This window comes from Scyliorhinus canicula, chromosome 27, assembly GCF_902713615.1.
Source record: "Scyliorhinus canicula chromosome 27, sScyCan1.1, whole genome shotgun sequence".
Classification (NCBI taxonomy): Eukaryota; Metazoa; Chordata; class Chondrichthyes; order Carcharhiniformes; family Scyliorhinidae; genus Scyliorhinus; species Scyliorhinus canicula.
In genome coordinates this window covers 3,926,633-3,947,024 of record NC_052172.1, presented here as the reverse complement: position 1 = coordinate 3,947,024, position 20,392 = coordinate 3,926,633, and the positions used below count along the sequence as shown (strand labels likewise).

The window sequence follows — 20,392 nt, the reverse complement described above, 5'->3', positions numbered from 1 at the left end:
GCCGGGGCTGAAGGGGAGGACCATCCTTTATTTCCCCCACATCACGGAAACTCAAAATAATTTTTAATTTTTTTATAAATTTAGTGTATCCAATTGATTTTCTTTCCCAATTAAGGGGTAATTTAGCATGGCCATTCCACCGAACCTGCACATCTTTGGGTTGTGGGGGCGAAACCCACACTAACACGGGGAGAACGTGCAAACTCCACATGGACAGTGACCCAGGGCCGAGGGGGAGCTCAAAATAGACTCGGAATCTCGCTTTTCGGAAACGCGGAGAGTAGGATGACGGAAGGACGGTGGCACAGTTGCTTCACAGCTCCAGGGTCCCAGGTTCGATTCCTGGCTTGGGTCACTGTCTGTGCGGAGTTTGTACATTCTCCCTGTGTTTCATCCTGATGCTCCGGTTTCTTCCCACAGTCCAAAGATGTGCAGGTTAGGTAGATTGGCCACGCTAAATTGCCCTTGGGTTAGGTGGAGTTGCTGGGTTACGGGGATAGGATGGAGGTTTAAGTAGGGTGCTCTTTCCAAGAGCCGGTGCAGAGTCGATGGGTCGAATGGCCTCCTTCTGCACTGTAAGATTCTGTGATTCTACAATTTGGGCAGAAGATGGAAGCGTTTCGACAAATATTGCGGGATCAGGGCATAATCGGGTTCGACTGGGAAGGCAGAAGGCCATTCCCAAATTCCACCTGGCAAAACGAACAGCCTCACTCAACCTGGTAAACAGCTTCTCTCCATCTTCACGGATATCGAATTGAGACGTTTGCCGACTTGTATGGAACTCAGTATCTGATCACAGACAGACTCTGAACTGTGCCCACAGGTTTACTGAGTAAATGTACCATGACGATCTGCTTAACACCAGAAAGATCGGTTGTGACACGCTGTGTATTCCTGACCCACCTGCCTGTAAGCTTTAAAGTAGCGATATGTCCTTCGTAACTGCTGTACAACTGGAGGATCTGCAAGGGCACAAGCATTCTGTTTAATTATTTAATCCACACAACGGTTTGAACGAACAAAATAATTTGTCAATAAAGCCACAGTAATTACTTCACAAACTGCTGGGAGAATACCATGTTCAAGCCACGACTTGCACCTCTGTCTGGAAGGTAGGGAAAGGGTTATGTGCAGCAAAATCATTGGCATGGACTACTTGGGTTGCATGACCTATTTCTGCACTGTATATTCTATGTAATTCTACGTAAGCTCTATACAACAATCCACAGGAACCTTGCGGTGCAGAAGGAGGCCATTCAGCCCATCGATCCTCCTAAAGAGTATCCTACTTATGCCCAAATTCCCCCGCCCTGTAATCCCACCTGCACATAAACTGTGGGGGGAAACCAGAGCACCCGCAGGAAACCCACGCAGACACGGGTAGAACATGCAAACTCCACACAGACAGCCACCCGAGGCTGGCACTGTGAGGCAGCAGTGCTAACCACTGTGCCACCCTGAATGTATGGTGCAGAATCCTGGGTCTGCTATAGGTTCGCAACAAAGCTCTGGAAAGCTTCCCATCATGGGAATTCAATGGCAGGACAAAACCACAATCAAGGTCTTCCGTCATTCTGGGCTGAAAAGCACGGAGATCTCCTTCCAGAAAATTCAACTCAGATGGGCAGACCATGTCTCCCGCATAGCCCATGAAAAGAATCCCCGAGCAGATCTTCTGTGGGAAACTCTCTCAGGGAAAACGGAACTCAAGGTGATCAGTGCAATCGATACAAGGACACCTTTAAAAACGCTGTACAATTCTGCATCGAAAATTAGTTCAGTATATTTCAAGGACCATCTGTGGCAGGTTTGTCCAACCCCAGCGGGCCACAGCCTGCCTCCCAAAGCCTCTGTACCCAGCAGCCCACGGACTCACTGTTCAAATAAGTTCAATGAAAGATTTGCAAGAGCCGTTCCTCCAATCGCAGGCCCTCCCTCACCCACGTTTGCTGCTGAAACGCTCTTTCAGCGGCAAACTCGGGCAGGGTCAGTCTCTGGTTGGAGGAGTAACGAGCTGTGCGAGAGTGAGTGGCTTCTCCTTTGTTGACACATTGTGCAATCGCGCTCACCCTCCAATATGCTTTTACCTTGCCATCCAGATTCAGCATTTATCCATCGGTGAAGGAGCAGGTTTAAGAAAAAATCCTTTTTGAACATTCACTCCCTTCAAATTCAAATGGGAAAAAGGCAAGAGCAGCAGAGTGGCTCATTCTTCTCGAGGCCTGATAGAAATCTTTAAAATCAGATATTAAGTTATGGCGGCACGGTAGCACAGTGGTTAGAACTGTGGCTTCACAGCACCAGTGTGCCAGGTTCGATTCCCCACTGGGTCACTGTCTGTGTGGAGTTTGCACGTTCTCCCCGTGTCTGCATGGGTTTCATAGAATTTACAGTGCAGAAGGAGGCCATTCAGCCCATCGAGTCTGCACCGGCTCTTGGAAAGAGCACCCGACCCACCTCCACCCTATCCCCATAACCCAGTAACCCCCCCCCAACACTAAGGGCAATTTTGGACACTAAGGGCAATTTATCATGGCCAATCCACCTAACCTGCACATCTTTGGACTGTGGGAGGAAACCGGAGCACCCGGAGGAAACCAACGCACACACGGGGAGGATGTGCAGATTCCGCACAGACAGTGGCCCAAGCCGGAATCGAACCTGGGACCCTGGAACAGTGAAGCAATTGTGCTATCCACAATGCTACCGTGCTGCCCTCTTTCTTCCGGGTGCTCCGGTTTCCTCCCGCGGTCTAAAGATGTACAGGTTACGTGGATTGGCCATGCCAAATTGCCCCTTAGTGTCCAACAAAATGGTGAGGAGGGGTTATTGGGTTACGGGGATAGGGTGGAAGTGAGGGCTTAAGTGAGTCGGTGCAGACTAGATGGGCCGAATGGCTCTCCTTCAGCACTGTATGTTATCGATTGAGAAACCCAGGAGAAACTCTCTACCCACAAAGTGTCGGGAGTGTAGAACTTGCAATCACGTGGAGTGGGTGAGGAGAAACCCAACTGAGAAGGGCCACTTCAGCTGGAAACCAGCGCCCGTGACATGGGAATCCAGGAATGGTCGTGTCATTTGAGGGGAAGAAGCAAGGCAAATTCTGGGAGGATAAGTTTTCAGGCATCAGTTTAAGATTTCTTTTGAAGAAAGTTCCAACTTAATGCAGCTAACAATTGAAATTATGGCGTTAAACATGGATTAAAGCTCAACTTCAGCTTGAGCCAAGGTAAACACCCATTTCCCCCTCCCCCCTCCCATTCGTGTTCATCGTCTAATTCCTCCTCCACTTCCACACGTTGATCATTTTAGTTTTATAATTGGAAAAACACTAGTATAGCAGTAAGCTCGGAGCTCAGCTAACCTTTCCAAACCACCTACACTTGTCTGACACACCTATCCTCACATATAAAGAGCTTTACAATAGCCACAATAGGTTCGTCCACGGGTGACTGAATACAACTTGTAAAAATAAACTAACTGTGAGTGTGCTTAACCTCAGAAGATAAAATGACTTCATCCCAGGTTGGTTGGGCACTGTTCTATTCTCACTTTCCCTCATTAACACGGTGGCTTGTGATATGGCATTGTTCCAAAGGTGCCAATACCTGTCTAATGCCTCACATCCAAGCAGCAAGTCTTAACACACAATCTCGATAGTTATTGTTGGTTGGCATTAGAATCATAGAATTTACAGTGCAGGAGGCGGCCATTTGGCCCATCGAGTCTGCACCAGCCCTTGGAAAGAGCGCCCTACTTAAGCCTACACCTCCATCCGATCCCAGTAACCCCACCTAACCTTTTGGACAACTAAGGGTAATTTATCGTGGCCAATCCACCTAACCTGAACTTCTTTGGACTGTGGGAGGAAACCGGAGCACCCGGAGGAAACCCACGCAGACACAGGGAGAATGCGCGGAACCGAACCCGGGTCCCTGGAGCTGTGAGGCAGCAGTGCTAACCACTGTGCCGCCCATTGGTAGGACAGAAAGGCGGACTGAGTGGGGGGGAGGGGGGGTTTGTTTACACTACTCCATCCTCACCACGCCACACCCAGACGCACTCATTCCCTTCCGTGCGCCCCATTTTCAGGCCGGTGGAGTAGAAGGCCACCCCCTGGGTTTCCCACCTTCCTAAATAGAAACGCCATTGGTGTGAGAGGAGTGAAAGAGCAGTACCTAAGGGCCAGCATGAGAGAAGGGCCGACCCCTGTCAAAATTCGCAGATGTGAGAAGCAGGAGCGGAAAACGGCGGAGAACGTGACCATGAATGAAGGATAGAAGAAAGTCAAGAAAAGGGCGGAAGGGAGAAGCAGCAGAGAAAAATAAAAAAGGTGAGGGAGAGAACAAAGAAAGAAATGGGTAAAGTGCAAGGAAACCGTGAGAACTAAAGTGGCGGGAGTAAGAGGAGTGAGAGAATAGAAAGATCTTCAGAAAAGACGGCATGGTAGCACAGGGGTTAGCACTGTTGTTTCACAGCTCCAGGTTCGATTCCGGCTTGGGTCACTGTCTGTGCGGAATCTGCACATCCTCCCCGTGTGTGCGTGGGTTTCCTCCGGGTGCTCCGGTTTCCTCCCACAGTCCAAAGATGTGCAGGTTAGGAGGATTGACCATGATAAATTGTCCTTTGTGTCCAACGGTTAGGTGGTTACTGGGATGGGGTGGAATGTGGGCTTAGGTAGGGTCCTCTTTCCAAGGGCTGGTGCAGACACCAAGGGCCGAATGGCCTCCTGCACTGTAAATGATTCTAAAAACGCAAAGTTGGGTACTCACACACGAGAGAGAAAATACAGATCGAGTGAAAGAGAAGGTTTGATTCAATCAAAGTCATGATGTTAGCTGGGGGGGGGGGGGGGGGGGGGGGAGGAAGTGTCTTTAAGACAGAGATGAATAGATTCTTGATTAATATGGGGATCAGGGTTATGGGGAGAAGGCAGGAGTCCGGTGATGAGTAACGTATCAGCCGTGATTGAATGATGGAGTGGATTCAATGGGCCGAATGGCCTAATTCTATTCCTATGACAGACTTGCAACTCTATAATGCCTTTCACAACCCTCAGGACAGCCTTTTACAACCAATGAAATATACTTCCAGTTGTAAATAGAAAATGAGGCCGCTGAGTTGCACACAAGAAGGTTTCACATCCGGTAACGTTCTAAAGATCAGATAGACTGTTTTAGTGAATACGGCTGAGGGATCAATACAGGTGTGGACACCTCTGATTAATGTCTCATCGGAAATATGGCGCTCCCGACAGTGGAGTCTGGATTTTTGAGCTCGAGTCTCTGGAGGGACTTGCACCCTCAGCCTTCCTCATCAGAGATGAGTGCGCTACCAGCGAGTTGCCAGGATTCAAGTCCCAGCCTCTTGGGCAGTGGTCAGGTGAATGGGGAAACATTGAACAGGTTCGATTCTGGTCCACGCTCCCATCTGGGGGATTATAAATGACCTCAGCATTCCTAGGCTGCGGAAGAAACCAAATTTCCGAGAACGATACCGGGAATGAGGAATTTTAGATACAAGGAAAGATTGGGGAAATTGGGCTTGTTCTCCTTGAGGCAGAGAAGATTAAGAGGCGGCCTTATTGAGGTGTTCAAAATTCTGAATAATTTTGACAGGGTAAAGGAGGATATTCTGTTTCCACTAGTTGGTCTGTCAGTGAGAGGGCCAGGTGTGAGATGAGGAGGAACGTCTTTACTCAGAGTTGTTGGGGTTTGGAATGCGCTGCCTGGGAGAGTGGTGGAGGGGGATTCCATAGGAGGTTTCAAAAGAGAGCTGGATATATATTTGAAAGTGATGAATTTAGCGGGCAACAGAGATAGGGCTGAAGAATGGAACTAGCTAGGTTGCTCTTTCGGGAGCCGGTGCAGACACAATGGGCCGAATGGCCTCCTCCTTTGCTCCTACTCTTGGTCACGCCAACAACAGCAATTATGATTTATGATGTGGTCCTCAAGAATCATGGGCTACTTAATGCAACATGGGAAGCTGTACGGGTGCGATGGGTGGGGGAAGAGATAGAGAGGGGAGGAGGCATATTCAAAGAAATTGGTCTTTAAATCGACAGAATAGACAGGGAGGCAAAGGAGTTTCAGAGACGTCAAAGTTTGGGGTTTTTGAGTGAAAGATCAGCCGTTGTACTAATCATCAGATGCTGGACTGTGGTCTTGTATCAATGAAAGGATTTCTAGTAAGAGTGTTATCAGTTGGGGCAGCACGGTGGCACAGTGGTTAGCACTGTGGCCTCACGGCGCTGAGGTCCCAGGTTCAATCCCGGCTCTGGGTCACTGTCCGTGTGGAGTTTGCACAGTCTCCCCGTGTTTGCGTGGGTTGTGCCCCCACAACCCCAAAGATGTGCAGGTTAGGTGGATTGGCCACGCTAAATTGCCCCTTAATTGGAAAAAAATGAATTGGGTACTTAAATTAAAAAAAAAAATAAAAAAATAAAAAAGAGTGTTATCAGTCTGTGAGAGGGTTTGTAGCCTAGGTTGAGGATTCTGAAAATGGATTCCTTCCAGCATGTGCATCGAGAGAGTCTGGCGATGAGGAGGCGGGTGGGCCAGCCTTTCTTATGGTAGAGGACTGGGACTGTAGAATTTGGAGTAACTGAGGTTTAAACAGGCGGGGAATGCACGTTTCAGGAGTAACAATAGCGCGTCGAGGATATAAGCTGGCTGTGTTGTGGAGGGAAATATTGGGGGGTTTCAGAGGCAAAAAAGGCATGAGGATGAGACTCAATTCTGGGTTGATGAGAACGGAGATAAGAACACCAACGCATAGAACAGTACAGCACAGAACAGGCCCTACGGCCCTCGATGTTGTGCCGAGCAATGATCACCCTACCCAAACCCATGTATCCACCCTATACCTGTAACCCAACAACCCCCCCCCCTTAACCTTACTTTTTTTTTTAGGACACTAAGGGCAATTTATCATGGCCAATCCACCTAACCCTTATGTTAGGATGAGACATGAAGGCTCAGTTAGGGCACTTGAGAGTTACAAGTTAGCCAGGAAGGACCTAAAGGGAGAGTTAAGAAGAGCGAGGAGAGGACACGAAAAGTCGTTGGCGGACAGGATCAAGGAAAACCCTAAGGCTTTCTATAGGTATATCAGGAACAAAAGAATGACTCGAGTAAGATTAGGGCCAATCAAGGATAGTAGTGGAAAGTTGTGTGTGGAATCAGAGGAGATAGGGGAAGCATTAAATGGATATTTTTCGTCAGTGTTTACACTGGAGAAAGACAATGTTGTCGAGGAGAACACTCAGGTTCAGTCGACCAGGCTAGATGGAATTGAGGTTCAAAAGGAGGAGGTGTTAGCAATTTTAGAAAATGTCAAAATAGACAAGTCCCCCTGGGCCAGATGGGATTTATCCTAGGATTCTCTGGGAAGCCAGGGAGGAGATTGCTGAGCCTTTGTCCTTGATCTTTATGTCGTCTTTGTCGACAGGAATAGTGCCGGAAGACTGGAGGATAGCAAATGTTGTCCCCTTGTTCAAGAAGGGGAGTAGAGACAACCCTGGTAATTATAGACCTGTGAGCCTTACTTCGGTTGTGGGTAAAATGTTGGAAAAGGTTATAAGAGATAGGGTTTATAATCATCTTGAAAAGAACAAGTTGATTAGCGATACTCAACACGGTTTTGTGAAGGGTAGGTCATGTCTGACAAACCTTATTGAGTTTTTTGAGAAGGTGGATCAGGGTAAAGCTGTTGATGTGGTGTATATGGATTTCAGTAAGGCGTTTGATAAGGTTCCCCACGGTAGGCTATTGCAGAAAATAAGGAAGTATGGAATTGAAGGTGATTTAGCGGTTTGGATCAGTAATTGGCTAGCTGAAAGAAGACAGAGGGTGGTGGTTGATGGCAAATGTTCATCCTGGAGTTCAGTTACTAGTGGTGTACCGCAAGGATCTGTTTTGGGGCCACTGCTGTTTGTAATTTTTATAAATGACCTGGAAGAGGGTGTAGAAGGATGGGTTAGTAAATTTGCAGATGACACGAAGGTCGGTGGAGTTGTGGATAGTGCTGAAGGATGTTATAGGATACAGAGGGACATAGATAAGCTGCAGAGCTGGGCTGAGAGGTGGCAGATGGAGTTTAATGCGGAAAAGTGTGAGGTGGTTCACTTTGGAAGGAGTAACAGGAATGCAGAGTACTGGGCTAATGGCAAGATTCTTGGTAGTGTAGATAAACAGAGAGATCTCGGCATCCAGGTACATAAATCCCTGAAAGTTGCCACCCAGGTTAATAGGGCTGTTAAGAAGGCATATGGTGTGCTAGCCTTTATAAGCAGGGGGATTGAGTTTCGGAACCACAAGGTCATTCTGCAGCTGTACATAACTCTGGTGCGGCCACACCTGGAGTACTGCGTGCAGTTCTGGTCACCACATTATAGGAAGGATGTGGAAGCTTTGGAAAGGGTTCAGAGGAGATTTACTAGGATGTTGCCTGGTATGGAGGGAAGGTCTTACGAGGAAAGGCTCAGGGAATTGAAGTTGTTTTCGTTAGAGAGGAGAAGGCTGAGAGGTGACTTAATAGAGACATATAAGATAGTCAGAGGGTTAGATAGGGTGGACAGTGAGAGTCTTTTTCCTCGGATGGTGATGACCAATACGAGGGGACATAGCTTTAAATTGAGGGGTGAGAGATATAGGACAGATGTCAGAGGCAGTTTCTTTACTCAGAGAGTAGTAGGGGTGTGGAACGCCCTGCCTGCAATAGTAGTAGACTCGCCAACTTTAAGGGTATTTAAGTGGTCACTGGATAGACATATGGATGAAAATGGAATAGTGTAGGTCAGATAGGCTTCAGATGGTTTCACAGGTCGGCGCAACATCGAGGGCCAAAGGGCCCGTACTGCGCTGTAGTGTTCTATGTTCTATGTTCTAACCCGCACATCTTTGGACTGTGGGAGGAAACCGGAGCACCCGGAGGAAACCCACGCACACACGGGGAGGACGTGCAGACTCCACACAGACAGTGACCCAGCCGGGAATCGAACCTGGGACCTTGGAGCTGTAAAGCATTTATGCTAACCACCATGCTACTGTGCTGCCCCTGCTACCGTGTTGGCCAACGCACGGTTAGTGGAGCAAGTTTAACTGGCACGCCGTCATAGTCGAATAGTCGGCCCACACTCACTAGCGGATGACGAACGATCACTTTTGAAACAACTTAAATACCAGTGACAACCAAGGACTCCTGGAAATTTACCTCAACCCAAGTCATCACTTCGACTGATAAGAAACCTGCTACTAAAATAAACAAGCAGGCCCAATTCTTACGGACGGTGAAATAACCAGTGAATTCATGAGTGAAGGGGTTAAACCATCTGAGCGAATGGGCCCGTGTTTGATACGATTGTCTGCGACAGACAATGGGGCGCAGTATACTGCTAATCTAGGTACAGCTGGTGATTCTCTGCGCCATTCTCTTCCTCCATGTGTGGCTGGGAGGAGGAGCCAGTTTGGCAGTGCTGACTGCGCCGTGATTGCTAAATGCTCCTCGGAGAGCGGGTATTAGCATTTGGGAGGCCGATCTTATTCAAACAAAAAAAAAGGAGTGTGAATCAATCATTCGGAGCCCTGCTGAATGATCCCTGATTTGTTTTTCGATTCTGATGTTAATGCTGGGGAAGAGCTGAAACAGGCGGCTGCTTAACCATTCCGAGCGGGGTTTCAGGTGTTAACCTGTGCGCGGGGCGGGAGAAAGCGTGAGAGCGCGTAAGGGTGAGAGCGTGAGAAGAAGAGAAGAATACGTGCGTGAAATGTGGCGCAGGGTGGGGGGCACACAAGAAGGGAACGCGTTCACCATACTAAGGAGCCACAGGAACAAAAAGGAAAGGGGTAGCGGATGGGAATAAGATGGGATAGAAAGAAATGAATGGGGGGGGGAAACATAGAGAGAGAGAGAGAGAGAGAGAGAGAGAGAAGGGGAGGCCATACACACCAATAACAAGACATAAAAAGAGATAGCTAGAGAATCTATAAGTTGTCAGAGAGAGAGCATATTGGTCAGTGGGCCAGCAAAAGAGAGAGAGATAGCCGGGTGCCAGTGTCGACTCATTGGGAGGATGGGTACAGATGGTGCTCAACGGCACACTCCTGGCAACCCCATGCAAAACCAATGTTAAGGCCAGGCCTTCTCATGACCTCTGCCCATCCATATCAGCACCTCCTGCTGTCAGGTGCAGTGCTGCCCACTTTCCCCGTGTTGCAGGGCTCAGTTAGATCGGGTATGCTGAGGCCGCAGGCCGGGAGGATGTCCATGTCCAGGTGATTAAAAATAAATACTGTCCGGTAAAGGACAGGAGCAGACCCGTTGAAAACCAAGGGTGTCCGGTGTAAAACCGGACAAATGACCTCCCTACACATTTGGTGGGTGCGACATCTTGATCCCGGACGTGGGTTCAGCTCTCAATGTGCTTCTGGGGCGGCACGGTGACGCAGTGGTTAGCACTGTTGTCTCACAGTGCTGAGGACCCAGGTTCGAACCAGGCCCCGGGTCACTGTCGGTGTGGAGTTTGCACATTCTCCCCGTGTCTGCACGGTAGCATTGTGGATAGCACAATCGCTTCACAGCTCCAGGGTCCCAGGTTCGATTCCCGTCTGGGTCACTGTCTGTGCGGAGTCTGCACATCCTCCCCGTGTGTGCGTGGGTTTCCTCCGGGTTCCTCCCACAGTCACAAAGATGTGCAGGTTAGGTGGATTGGCCATGATAAATTGCCCGTAGTGTCCAAAATTGCCCTTAGTGTTGGGTGGGGTTACTGAGTTATGGGGATAGGGTGGAGGTGTTAACCTTGGGTAGGGTGTTCTTTCCAGGAGCCGGTGCAGACTCGATGGGCCGAATGGCCTCCTTCTGCGCTTTAAATTCTATGTCTGCGTGGGTCTCACCCCCACAATCCCAAAAACGTGCAGGGTGGGTGAATTGGCCACGCTAAATCATTTTTAAAAAAAGCAATGCACTTCTGCAAACTTTATTTTGGCGCGAAGAGGGTGCTCGGCCACAGGACCTGGATTCCAACTGCAAGAGCAGTCACCTCGTCTCCCCTTATTGATTTGCTACAGGAAAACAAATGTGGGGGGAGGAAATGTGGGACATTTGGAAACCCGCACAGGTGTAGAACGGGGCTGGAGGTGCGCAGAACTGATCTTTTTTCTTGTTGGGGGGGGGGGAGCGAAAGAGTTTTTATTGATTTATTTTTTTTAAAAACATCGAAAGAAAGCTTCAATGATTGAAAATGATACCAAATCCATCTCCCAGTCATTAAGACAATCCAAATTAAATGAAGCAGCTAAACTTGACCTCGAGGCACCTAATATGTACCAAATTTCAAATATCAGGAACTGCAGATAACATCATAGCAGCGAGACATTCAAATATTAAAAGGACCAGAGGCTTGCATGGACGGTGCACAATGATCCACTGATTCATTAATGCCTCGCACTCAGTACAACATATGCTGACCTTGTCATACTGAGCAGGTGAAGCAACTCCTTTTCATGCTTCAAACATTCACAAAGCAGCCTTAAATCAAATCACTCCACTCTCTGCTGAACCAGTTGCTTTTACATCTCTAATGCCTTTAGTGCAGCCTCAGACCCCGGCTCCAAACAGCATTTGGACTCCTGTGGGAGAATGTTTCAAAATGTGCGTTTCTGCCATGCAATATGTTACAGCAAAGCAGCTGGGAGGCCCGAGCTCCAGGGTCCTTGGGGACCGCCATTTTACCCCCGTCCCCAAAGGTCCTCATTATGCTTCATTACACCATTTGCCACCATGCTCCCTGTAGCCATGCCTAAAGGGCAATGTGGAGCCACGGCAGGCCCCTTCCCTCACCCTGACCTGCTGTCCTTACACTGGGTCAAGCGCTGTTAATTCAGAACTACAGCTGTTCCCCTCGCACAGTGCAAACAGCTCCTTTATCCAATGTTTCGTAAATCTTATTAGAATTGTAAAGTGCATTTCTCTGCTCTGCCTTTCTTGTGTTAGTTATTTACCATGAGAAAGCCCTTGAACACATACACCAGAAGGCTCATTTAAGCACGGTAGGTACTTTGCATTTACAGTGTGCGCTTCAACTAAACTGTGAATTATCTCCGCACTGAATTCTAATGCTGCTCTCCCATTAAAAATTCAGTTTTGTTATATATTTAAAAAATAGAAGTAGTGGATAATGGGTGGCAGAGTGGTTTAGCACTGCCCGGGTTCAATTCTGACCTTGGACGACTGTCTGTGTGGAGTTTGCACTTTCTCCCCGTGTCTGCGTGGGTTCCCTCCGTCTCGATGCTCCAAAGATGTGCAAGTTAGGTGGATTGGCCATGCTAAATTGCCCCTTGTGTCCAAAAAAAGGTGGGGTAACAGGGATAGGGTGGGGCAGGTGTCTAGATAAGGTGCTCTTTCAGAGGGTCGGTGCAGACCCAATGGGTCAAATGGCCTCCTTCTGCACTGTAGAGATTCTGTGATCGATGTGCAATGACAACCAGGCTCCCAAATGGGTCACACGTTTACTTCTCGGGTGCTCAAACTCAATGTTTGTCATGAGAGCTTTTATTTAAATATCCATATCTGGATCACAATCGATACTACTTACCTGAAGGTACATTACTAGAGCCCTTTGCTCCTCTGGTTTACATTATTGAGACGCCCGAGTTAAGCATTCTGCTGGTGCGCTGGGAAAGGGATTAAACTGGCTTCATCCCGTGTGTAAATACCATAAATCAAACCCAGGGCCCCTGCAGTGAGCTTTTGTCCATTTCATAAAAGAATATAATAGGATGCTTATACCGGGACCAGGAGGTGTGATGCAAACTCAGTATATTAAATTTGCATAGACAGATTGCGCAGAACTGACCCCGTTAAATTGCACACCCTCTGTGGGGCAGCTCGCCTGTAGAAATATTTTCTTGCCATACACAAAGCATAGACTCACACGGGCTGATTTTTCCACCGCCCAAACCGTCCCTACTTTCTCCCTTCCTGTCCTGAAGCCAATAACCCAACCAGGCGGCACTTTCACGGACAGCTGGTGCAAGTGCCATTATTTTCAGACCGGGTCCAGGCGCAAGAGTGTCAGCACACGGCACATCGCTCCGCTCCCGAGACATGGCTCAGACGCGATCCCAACCGTGCTCCATTTTCCCCCAAGGCATCACTTAAAAACGCAATCACCGATGAGGAATCCTGACCCAGTTACACCACCCCGTCATCCACAACACTGAAAAAAAAACCCGTTTCCAGCCCAGCCAAGTGCAACTTAGCAGGAAAAGTACTCGAACTTGTGCAACACCTTTCACAATAATAATAATTTTTAGTAATAATAATCTGCATTAGTGTCACAAGTAGGCTTACATTAACACTGCAATGAAGTTACTGTGAAAAGCCCCTAGTCGCCACATTCCGGCGCCTGTTCGGGTACACAGAGAGAATTCAGAATGGCCAATTCATCTAACAAGCACGTCATTCAGGACTTGTGGGAGGAAACCGGAGCACCCGGAGGAAACCCACACGGACAACGTGCAGACTCCGCACAGACAGTGACCCAAAGCCGGGAATCGAATCTGGGGCTCTGACGTCGTGAAGCAACAGTGCTAACCACTGTGCTGCCCTTACGTTTTGGCGGCAGCCCGGTCCCAATGTGCGAACCCACCCACATGAACAAGGCGAATTGTAAGGTGAACAAATGAATCTATCTCCTGGTCAATAAGACATCAGCTCCTATTCTAGTATTAGGTGATACGCTATGAGGAAATAAGTGGGCAATTCAGAAACCCTCCAGGCAGAACGTATAGTAAGTATAGTCAACAATACAATGATCCAAGATAATAAGGTGTTGAGGAAGCAATTAAAATCGGAGAAAACTTTGTTCAATGTCCATACTGTCTGATTAATGACGGCCAGGCAGTTAAGTTTGTCACTTGTCAGTTTTAGCATTGAGTCGGCATTCATCAATATTGGTGAACTTGTTTCTAATAGTGCACTTTGAAGTTGAATAAACTTACATCAAGTAATTGAATTGCATTTCAGCCTATTATAAATTATAATATCACTATCTTTAGGTTTCTGGCTCTTTTATTTACAAGAACCACAAACATCGCACCCCCAGTGATCGCTGTTCTTTGTTCTCCTCTCCTCAGTCTTCTTCCTTCGCTTCTTTTTTCTCCCCCCCCTCCAGGCAGTACCCCTACGATGAATGCAGGTTCACAGTTGTTGTCGGCCCTCCAGTATCTCTCGTGAGTAACTATTCTTCCCTGTGTGACCCTGGACAGTGAACCTTTATAGATAGAGGAGGACATCACAGGCATGCCTGATCCTGTCCTCACTCAATGCTGACATGAATCCAACGCACCCGGGGGTTACTGGGTAGTGATTAACAGGAAATCGAGATGATTTTATTTCCCTCCCTTGCCTGGGGCAAGAAAGTCTCCCCAAACACTGCCTTGCCTCAGGAAAGACTGGACAAACGGACGTGGCGTGGGTCCCAAAGGCCGGCCAGTTGGGCGCCAGGGAGAAAAAGTTTGTAAAACACTGGCTTAGATTGTGGGAGCCAGTGCCTCGAGTGGAATTAGAACCCAAAATCTTTAGAATCAGCAGCTGCGAGCATGCTGCCTACCATTGAGGAATAGCTGGATTTCAGATACCTCAAGCAACATATATACCCTCTACAGTTCAAATTTAAATAGCTGCGGCAGGTGCTGAAGGCCACCTCGAGGACTATCATGAAGTGACATGGTTGGTGGAACAAAGACAGGATACCCGTCAATGAGAGAAATCGAAGAGTACCAGATTACACTGGCACAGTTCCAGTTCGATGATTGCAAGATTTACAATCATGAACATAGAACAAACAGTGCAGAAGGAGGCAATTCGGCCCATCACGTCTGCACCGACCCACTTAAGCCCTCACTTCTACCCTTTCCCCGTAACCCAATAACCCCTCCCAACCTTTTTGGTCACTAGGGGCAATGTAGCATGGCCAATCCACCTAACCTGCACGTCTTTGGACTGTGGGAGGAAAACGGCGCACCCGGAGGAAACCCACGCAGACACGGGGGGAACATTCAGACTCCGCACATACAGTGACCCAGCGGGGAATCGAACCTGGGATCCTGGCGCTGTGAAGCCATGGTGCTATCCATTGTGCTACCGTGCTGCCCTAAATCCACCTGATGCCTCCAGTTTTAAGAGATCTGACCTGCAGGAACAGCATGGTGACAAGACAAGAGTTCACGGTCATATAATCCTGAAACAAAATCTACAGCATGAGAGAGGTTCATGTTAGTTTTTCCAGCTCCTCACTGAGCTACGGGATGGGGCAGTGCACAGTTTTCATGGAGGCATTTAATAAAGTGCTGCACAATGGGCCAGTAGCGATATGAATTGGAAATTGGCAGAGTGACAGGAAAAAGGTCATGGTTAATGGATGTTTTCTTTTTGTAGTGGAGGAAAGTGTATGGCGGAGTTCCCCAGGGGTCACTGTTGGAATCCTTGCTTTTCCTGATATATATTAATGACCGTGGGTGTACAAGTCATCATTTGAAGATGACACAAAACTTGGAAGCATTGTGAACGGCGAGGACAGCGTGGAACTTCAGAAGGACACAGGTTGGACAAGTGGCGGATGAAATTTAATGCAGAGAAGCGTGCAGTGATTAATTTTGGTAGGAAGAACATAGAGAGACGATAGAAAATCTAAAAAGGTGCGGGGAGCAGAGAACCTGGATGTATTGCTGCAAAAGTAACTGAAGGTGGCAGGATGGCTTGAGAGAGCAGTTAATAAAGCATACAGTATCCGAGGTTTTATTAACAGGGCACAGTAGGAAGTCTTACAACACCAGGTTAAAGCCCAACAGGTTTGTTTCCAATCACTAGCTTTCGGAGCACTGCTCCTTCCTCAGGTGAATGAGGAAGGAGCAGTGCTCCGAAAGCTAGTGATTGGAAACAAACCTGTTGGGCTTTAACCTGGTGTTGTTAGACTGCTAACTGTACTCACCCCAGTCCAACACCGGCATCTTCACATCTTTATTAATAGGGGCACAGGGTACATTATGGTAAACTTGTATCGGACACTGGTTTGGCCCCTACTAAGGTACTGGGTGCCACACTTATGGAAAGATGTGACGGCGTTAGAGAGAGGTCGGAAAGAATTCCCAGGAATGGTTCCATGGATGAGAAACCTCAGGTACATGGATAGATTGGAAAGGTTGGGACTGTTCTGCTTGGCAAAAAGAAGGCTGAGTGGGGATTTAATAGAGTCATTCATAGAATCACTACAGTGCTGATGGAGGCCATTTGGCCCATCGAGTTTGCATTGACCCTCTGAAAGAGCACCATACCTATTCCCATAACCCAGTAACCCCACCTAACCGTTGGACACTAAGGGGCAATTTAGCAATGGCCAATCCACCTAATTTGCACATCTTTGGACTGTGGGGGGAAACCGGAGCACCCGGAGGAAACCCACGCAGACACGGGGAGAACGTGCAAACTCCACCCAGACAGTCACCCGAGGCCGGAATCGAGCCTGGGTCCCTGGCGCTGTGAGGCAGCAGTGCTAACCACTGGGCCACCCCAAAATCATGAGGGGTCGGGACAGGATAGGGACACCATTGGCGGAAGAATCAAGAACAGGAGGGCACAGATCAACGGCAATTGGCAAAAGAAGTTTGCCAATTGCCGTTGTTGGGTTGTTGGGTTACGGGTATAGGGTGGATACATGGGTTGAGTAGGGTGATCATGGCTCGGCACAACATTGAGGGCCGAAGGGCCTGTTCTGTGCTGTACTGTTCTATGTTCTATGTAAGCAATGGCGACGTGAGGGAAACCTTCTTCCACACAGCAAGCGGTTAGGGCCAGGAGGCAATTTGACTGAGGCGTTCAAAAAGGAATTGGATTATTATCTGGAAAGGAACAATGTGCAGGGTTTCAGGGGACAGGCAGGTGGGAGTGATAGAGACACGATGGGCTGAATGGCCTCCTGTGCTGTAGCAATTCTGGGTGAGAAGAGGAAAAGCAGTAAGGGACTAACCCAAGGGTGCAAAAAGACAATGCCGTTTCATACGTTAAAACAGCGAGTACAATTCAAAAGCACTTTGGAACATTTGGAGTTTGTCAAAGACAATGCGAGTTTTCTTGTTGCTGCCATCTTGTCTGTGGTCAGCGTACTCCATATTTAAAACACAAAGTCACTTCAAGTAGCTGCTGAATCTACTCTATTCCAACAGCAGGGACAATGACAACCGAACAGCGAACATGGGAGATCTGCTCGAGCACAGCTGACTGGAAGCATACTGGCTGGGAATTTCCATATTTGGCTGATAGGCGCCAGAATTGGCCATTTATTTTGTATCTGCTACCCTGATTTCCCCGGCCATACTCAGGGTTGCTGCTGACAGCTCTCTTGCCATCAGGCACATCCCTGCCAAGTTAAGATTGGGTATCCAGTTGTACAAAACATTGGTAAGACCACACATGGAATATGTGTTCAGTTCTGGTCACCCTATTATAGGAAGGATATTGTTAAACTAGAAAGAGTGCAGAAGAGATTCACGAGGATGCTACCAAGACTTGATGGTCTGAGTTATAAGGAGAGGCTGGGACTTTTTTCCCTGGAGCGTAGGAGGCTTTGGGGTGATCTTTTAGAGGTCGATAAAATAATGAGGAGCATCATAAGAACATAAGAACTAGGAGCAGGAGTAGGCCATCTGGCCCCTCGAGCCTGCTCCGCCATTCAATTAGATCATGGCTGATCTTTTGTGGACTCAGCTCCACTTTCCGGCCCGAACACCATAACCCTTAATCCCTTTATTCTTCAAAAAACTATCTATCTTTACCTTAAAAACATGTAATGAAGGAGCCTCAACTGCTTCACTGGGCAAGGAATTCCATAGATTCACAACCCTTTGGGTGAAGAAGTTCCTCCTAAACTCAGTCCTAAATCTACTTCCCCTTATTTTGAGGCTATGCCCCCTAGTTCTGCTGTCACCCGCCAGTGGAAACAACCTGCCCGCATCTATCCTATCTATTCCCTTCATAATTTTAAATGTTTCTATAAGATCCCCCCTCATCCTTCTAAATTCCAACGAGTACAGTCCCAGTCTACTCAACCTCTCCTCATAATCCAACCCCTTCAGCTCTGGGATTAACCTAGTGAATCTCCTCTGCACACCCTCCAGCGCCAGTACGTCCTTTCTCAAGTAAGGAGACCAAAACTGAACACAATACTCCAGGTGTGGCCGCACTAACACCTTATACAATTGCAACATAACCTCCCTAGTCTTAAACTCCATCCCTCTAGCAATGAAGGACAAAATTCCATTTGCCTTCTTAATCACCTGTTGCACTTGTAAACCAACCTTCTGTGACTCATGCACTAGCACACCCAAGTCTCTCTGAACAGCGGCATGCTTTAATATTTTATCGTTTAAATAATAATCCCGTTTGCTGTTATTCCTACCAAAATGGATAACCTCACATTTGTCAACATTGTATTCCATCTGCCAGACCCTAGCCCATTCACTTAACCTATCCAAATCCCTCTGCAGACTTCCAGTATCCTCTGCACTTTTCGCTTTACCACTCATCTTAGTGTCATCTGCAAACTTGGACACATTGCCCTTGGTCCCCAACTCCAAATCATCTATGTAAATTGTGAACAATTGTGGGCCCAACACGGATCCCTGAGGGACACCACTAGCTACTGATTGCCAACCAGAGAAGCATCGATAAGGTAGATAGTCAACATCTTTTCCCAAAGGTAGAGGAGTCTAGAACTAGTGGGCATAGTTTTACGGTGAGAGGGGAGAGATACAAAAGAGACCAGAGGGGAAATGCCTTCACAAAGCATCTGGAACGGGCTGCCAGAGGCAGTGGTAGAGGCGGGTACGATTTTTTCCTTTTAAAAACTGTTAGACAGTTACATTTGCAGGGTGTGTATAGAGGGATATGGGCCAAATGGGACTAGCTCAGTGATAGAAACTGGGCGGGATGGACAAGCTGGGCTGAAGGGCCTGTTTCTATGCTGTAAACATCAATGACTCTATCCCTGCCTTCAAACCGCTAGGCAAACTGTGAGGTCATCCAGTGAGGCAATGGTGAATGGTTCAACTCTAAAACATTTTTTATTTTAAAAGAGTATCCAGTTCTTTTTTTTCCACAATTAAGGGGCAATTTAGCGTGGCCAATCCACATCAGATGTACCCTGCACATCTTTTTTGGGTTGTGGGGACACAGGGCCAGGATCGAAGCCGGGTCCTCACCGCCACGATGCAGCAGTGCTAACCACTGTGCCACCGTGCTGCCCTCTAATGGTTCAACTCTGACGAACTGGCAATCTCAGGGTTATGAAGCAACCATCACGAACAGCTAGGCTACGAGTGTAGCTCCTTTGTGTTTTTTTTTCTCTCAGGGAAATATAATGTATTCCTGCAACCACCTCTTATCTTAAAAAAAACCTTTTCCCCTAACCCAGGCTCCAACTTGCAGCGGCTATGTCACAGCTTGAATGCCTACTCTGAAGAACAAACCTGAACGGCAAGCCCCACTATTTCGAGGCCCTCCAGTCACACGTGACAACACCTTTAACACAACGAGCGGGCACCGTGAACACATCTGAGTTTGACGATTTCTCGTTAATCTATTAAAACCAATTCATCTCGTTTTAATCATGGTATTAATCTGCAGCTAATTAATATGCAAATTGAAAGGATTTTGGTAACAATGCGGTAGTGATTAATTAGTTGGGTGGTTTTGTTCTGCGGCCGGTCCAATTTCTTTACGAGTTTTTTTTTGTCTGAATGTGTAACAGCAAGGAAAATGAGTCTGTTAAAAGAAGCCAGACTGTGCGCGCCAATAATTGTTACCAGCGTTTGCAAAGAAAATACAAAAATAACTCCAGGCAATTTTGTTCTTTTCGGAGGATTAAGGCTGCGCGAATCACTGTTTTTACCGTGGTTTGAGCCGAGCAGACTTTTCTTCCCTATTAACGCAGCCATTCCACCACAGCCAGTGCTCTGTAACAAAGAAGGTGTCAAGTACAGATGCTGTCTCTGCACCAACAAACAGTCACAGGGAAGCAGCACGGATCTGCTCCTCCAGTTCCTTAATAAGGCAGGCTACCAGCCTGACAGTGGCTTTACCCACATATCACCGCACTGGAGCAATTATACAGCAAACGCTGGTTCACCTTCCCGCCTCCACAAACTTCTCTTAGTACTTCTTGGGTACCACTGGGAGATAGTGTTTAATATGGGTCTGCTTGTTGCTCTGGTTGCTTCGCAGCTCAGTGGGCAGCTCAAGGGGGCACTTGGGAGCCATGAGAAAAGTGTAGGAGCGGGGCTAAGTTTCGCCGAGACGAATATAACTGGAAAAACTCACTGCTAAACTTGGT

At 47.8% G+C, this 20,392-nt stretch overlaps 1 protein-coding gene across 3 annotated transcripts in view; it reads right to left on the bottom strand.

The window, feature by feature from the left end:
• Positions 1 to 20,392, bottom strand: part of timm50 (translocase of inner mitochondrial membrane 50 homolog (S. cerevisiae)) — a 152,206-nt gene that overhangs the window by 43,475 nt on the left and 88,339 nt on the right. For all 3 annotated transcript variants that reach the window (XM_038786194.1, XM_038786195.1, XM_038786196.1), the window contains exon 4: positions 907 to 965. In XM_038786194.1, coding sequence (XP_038642122.1) covers positions 907 to 965 — 59 coding nt within the window. The remainder of the gene's footprint in view (positions 1 to 906; positions 966 to 20,392) is intronic.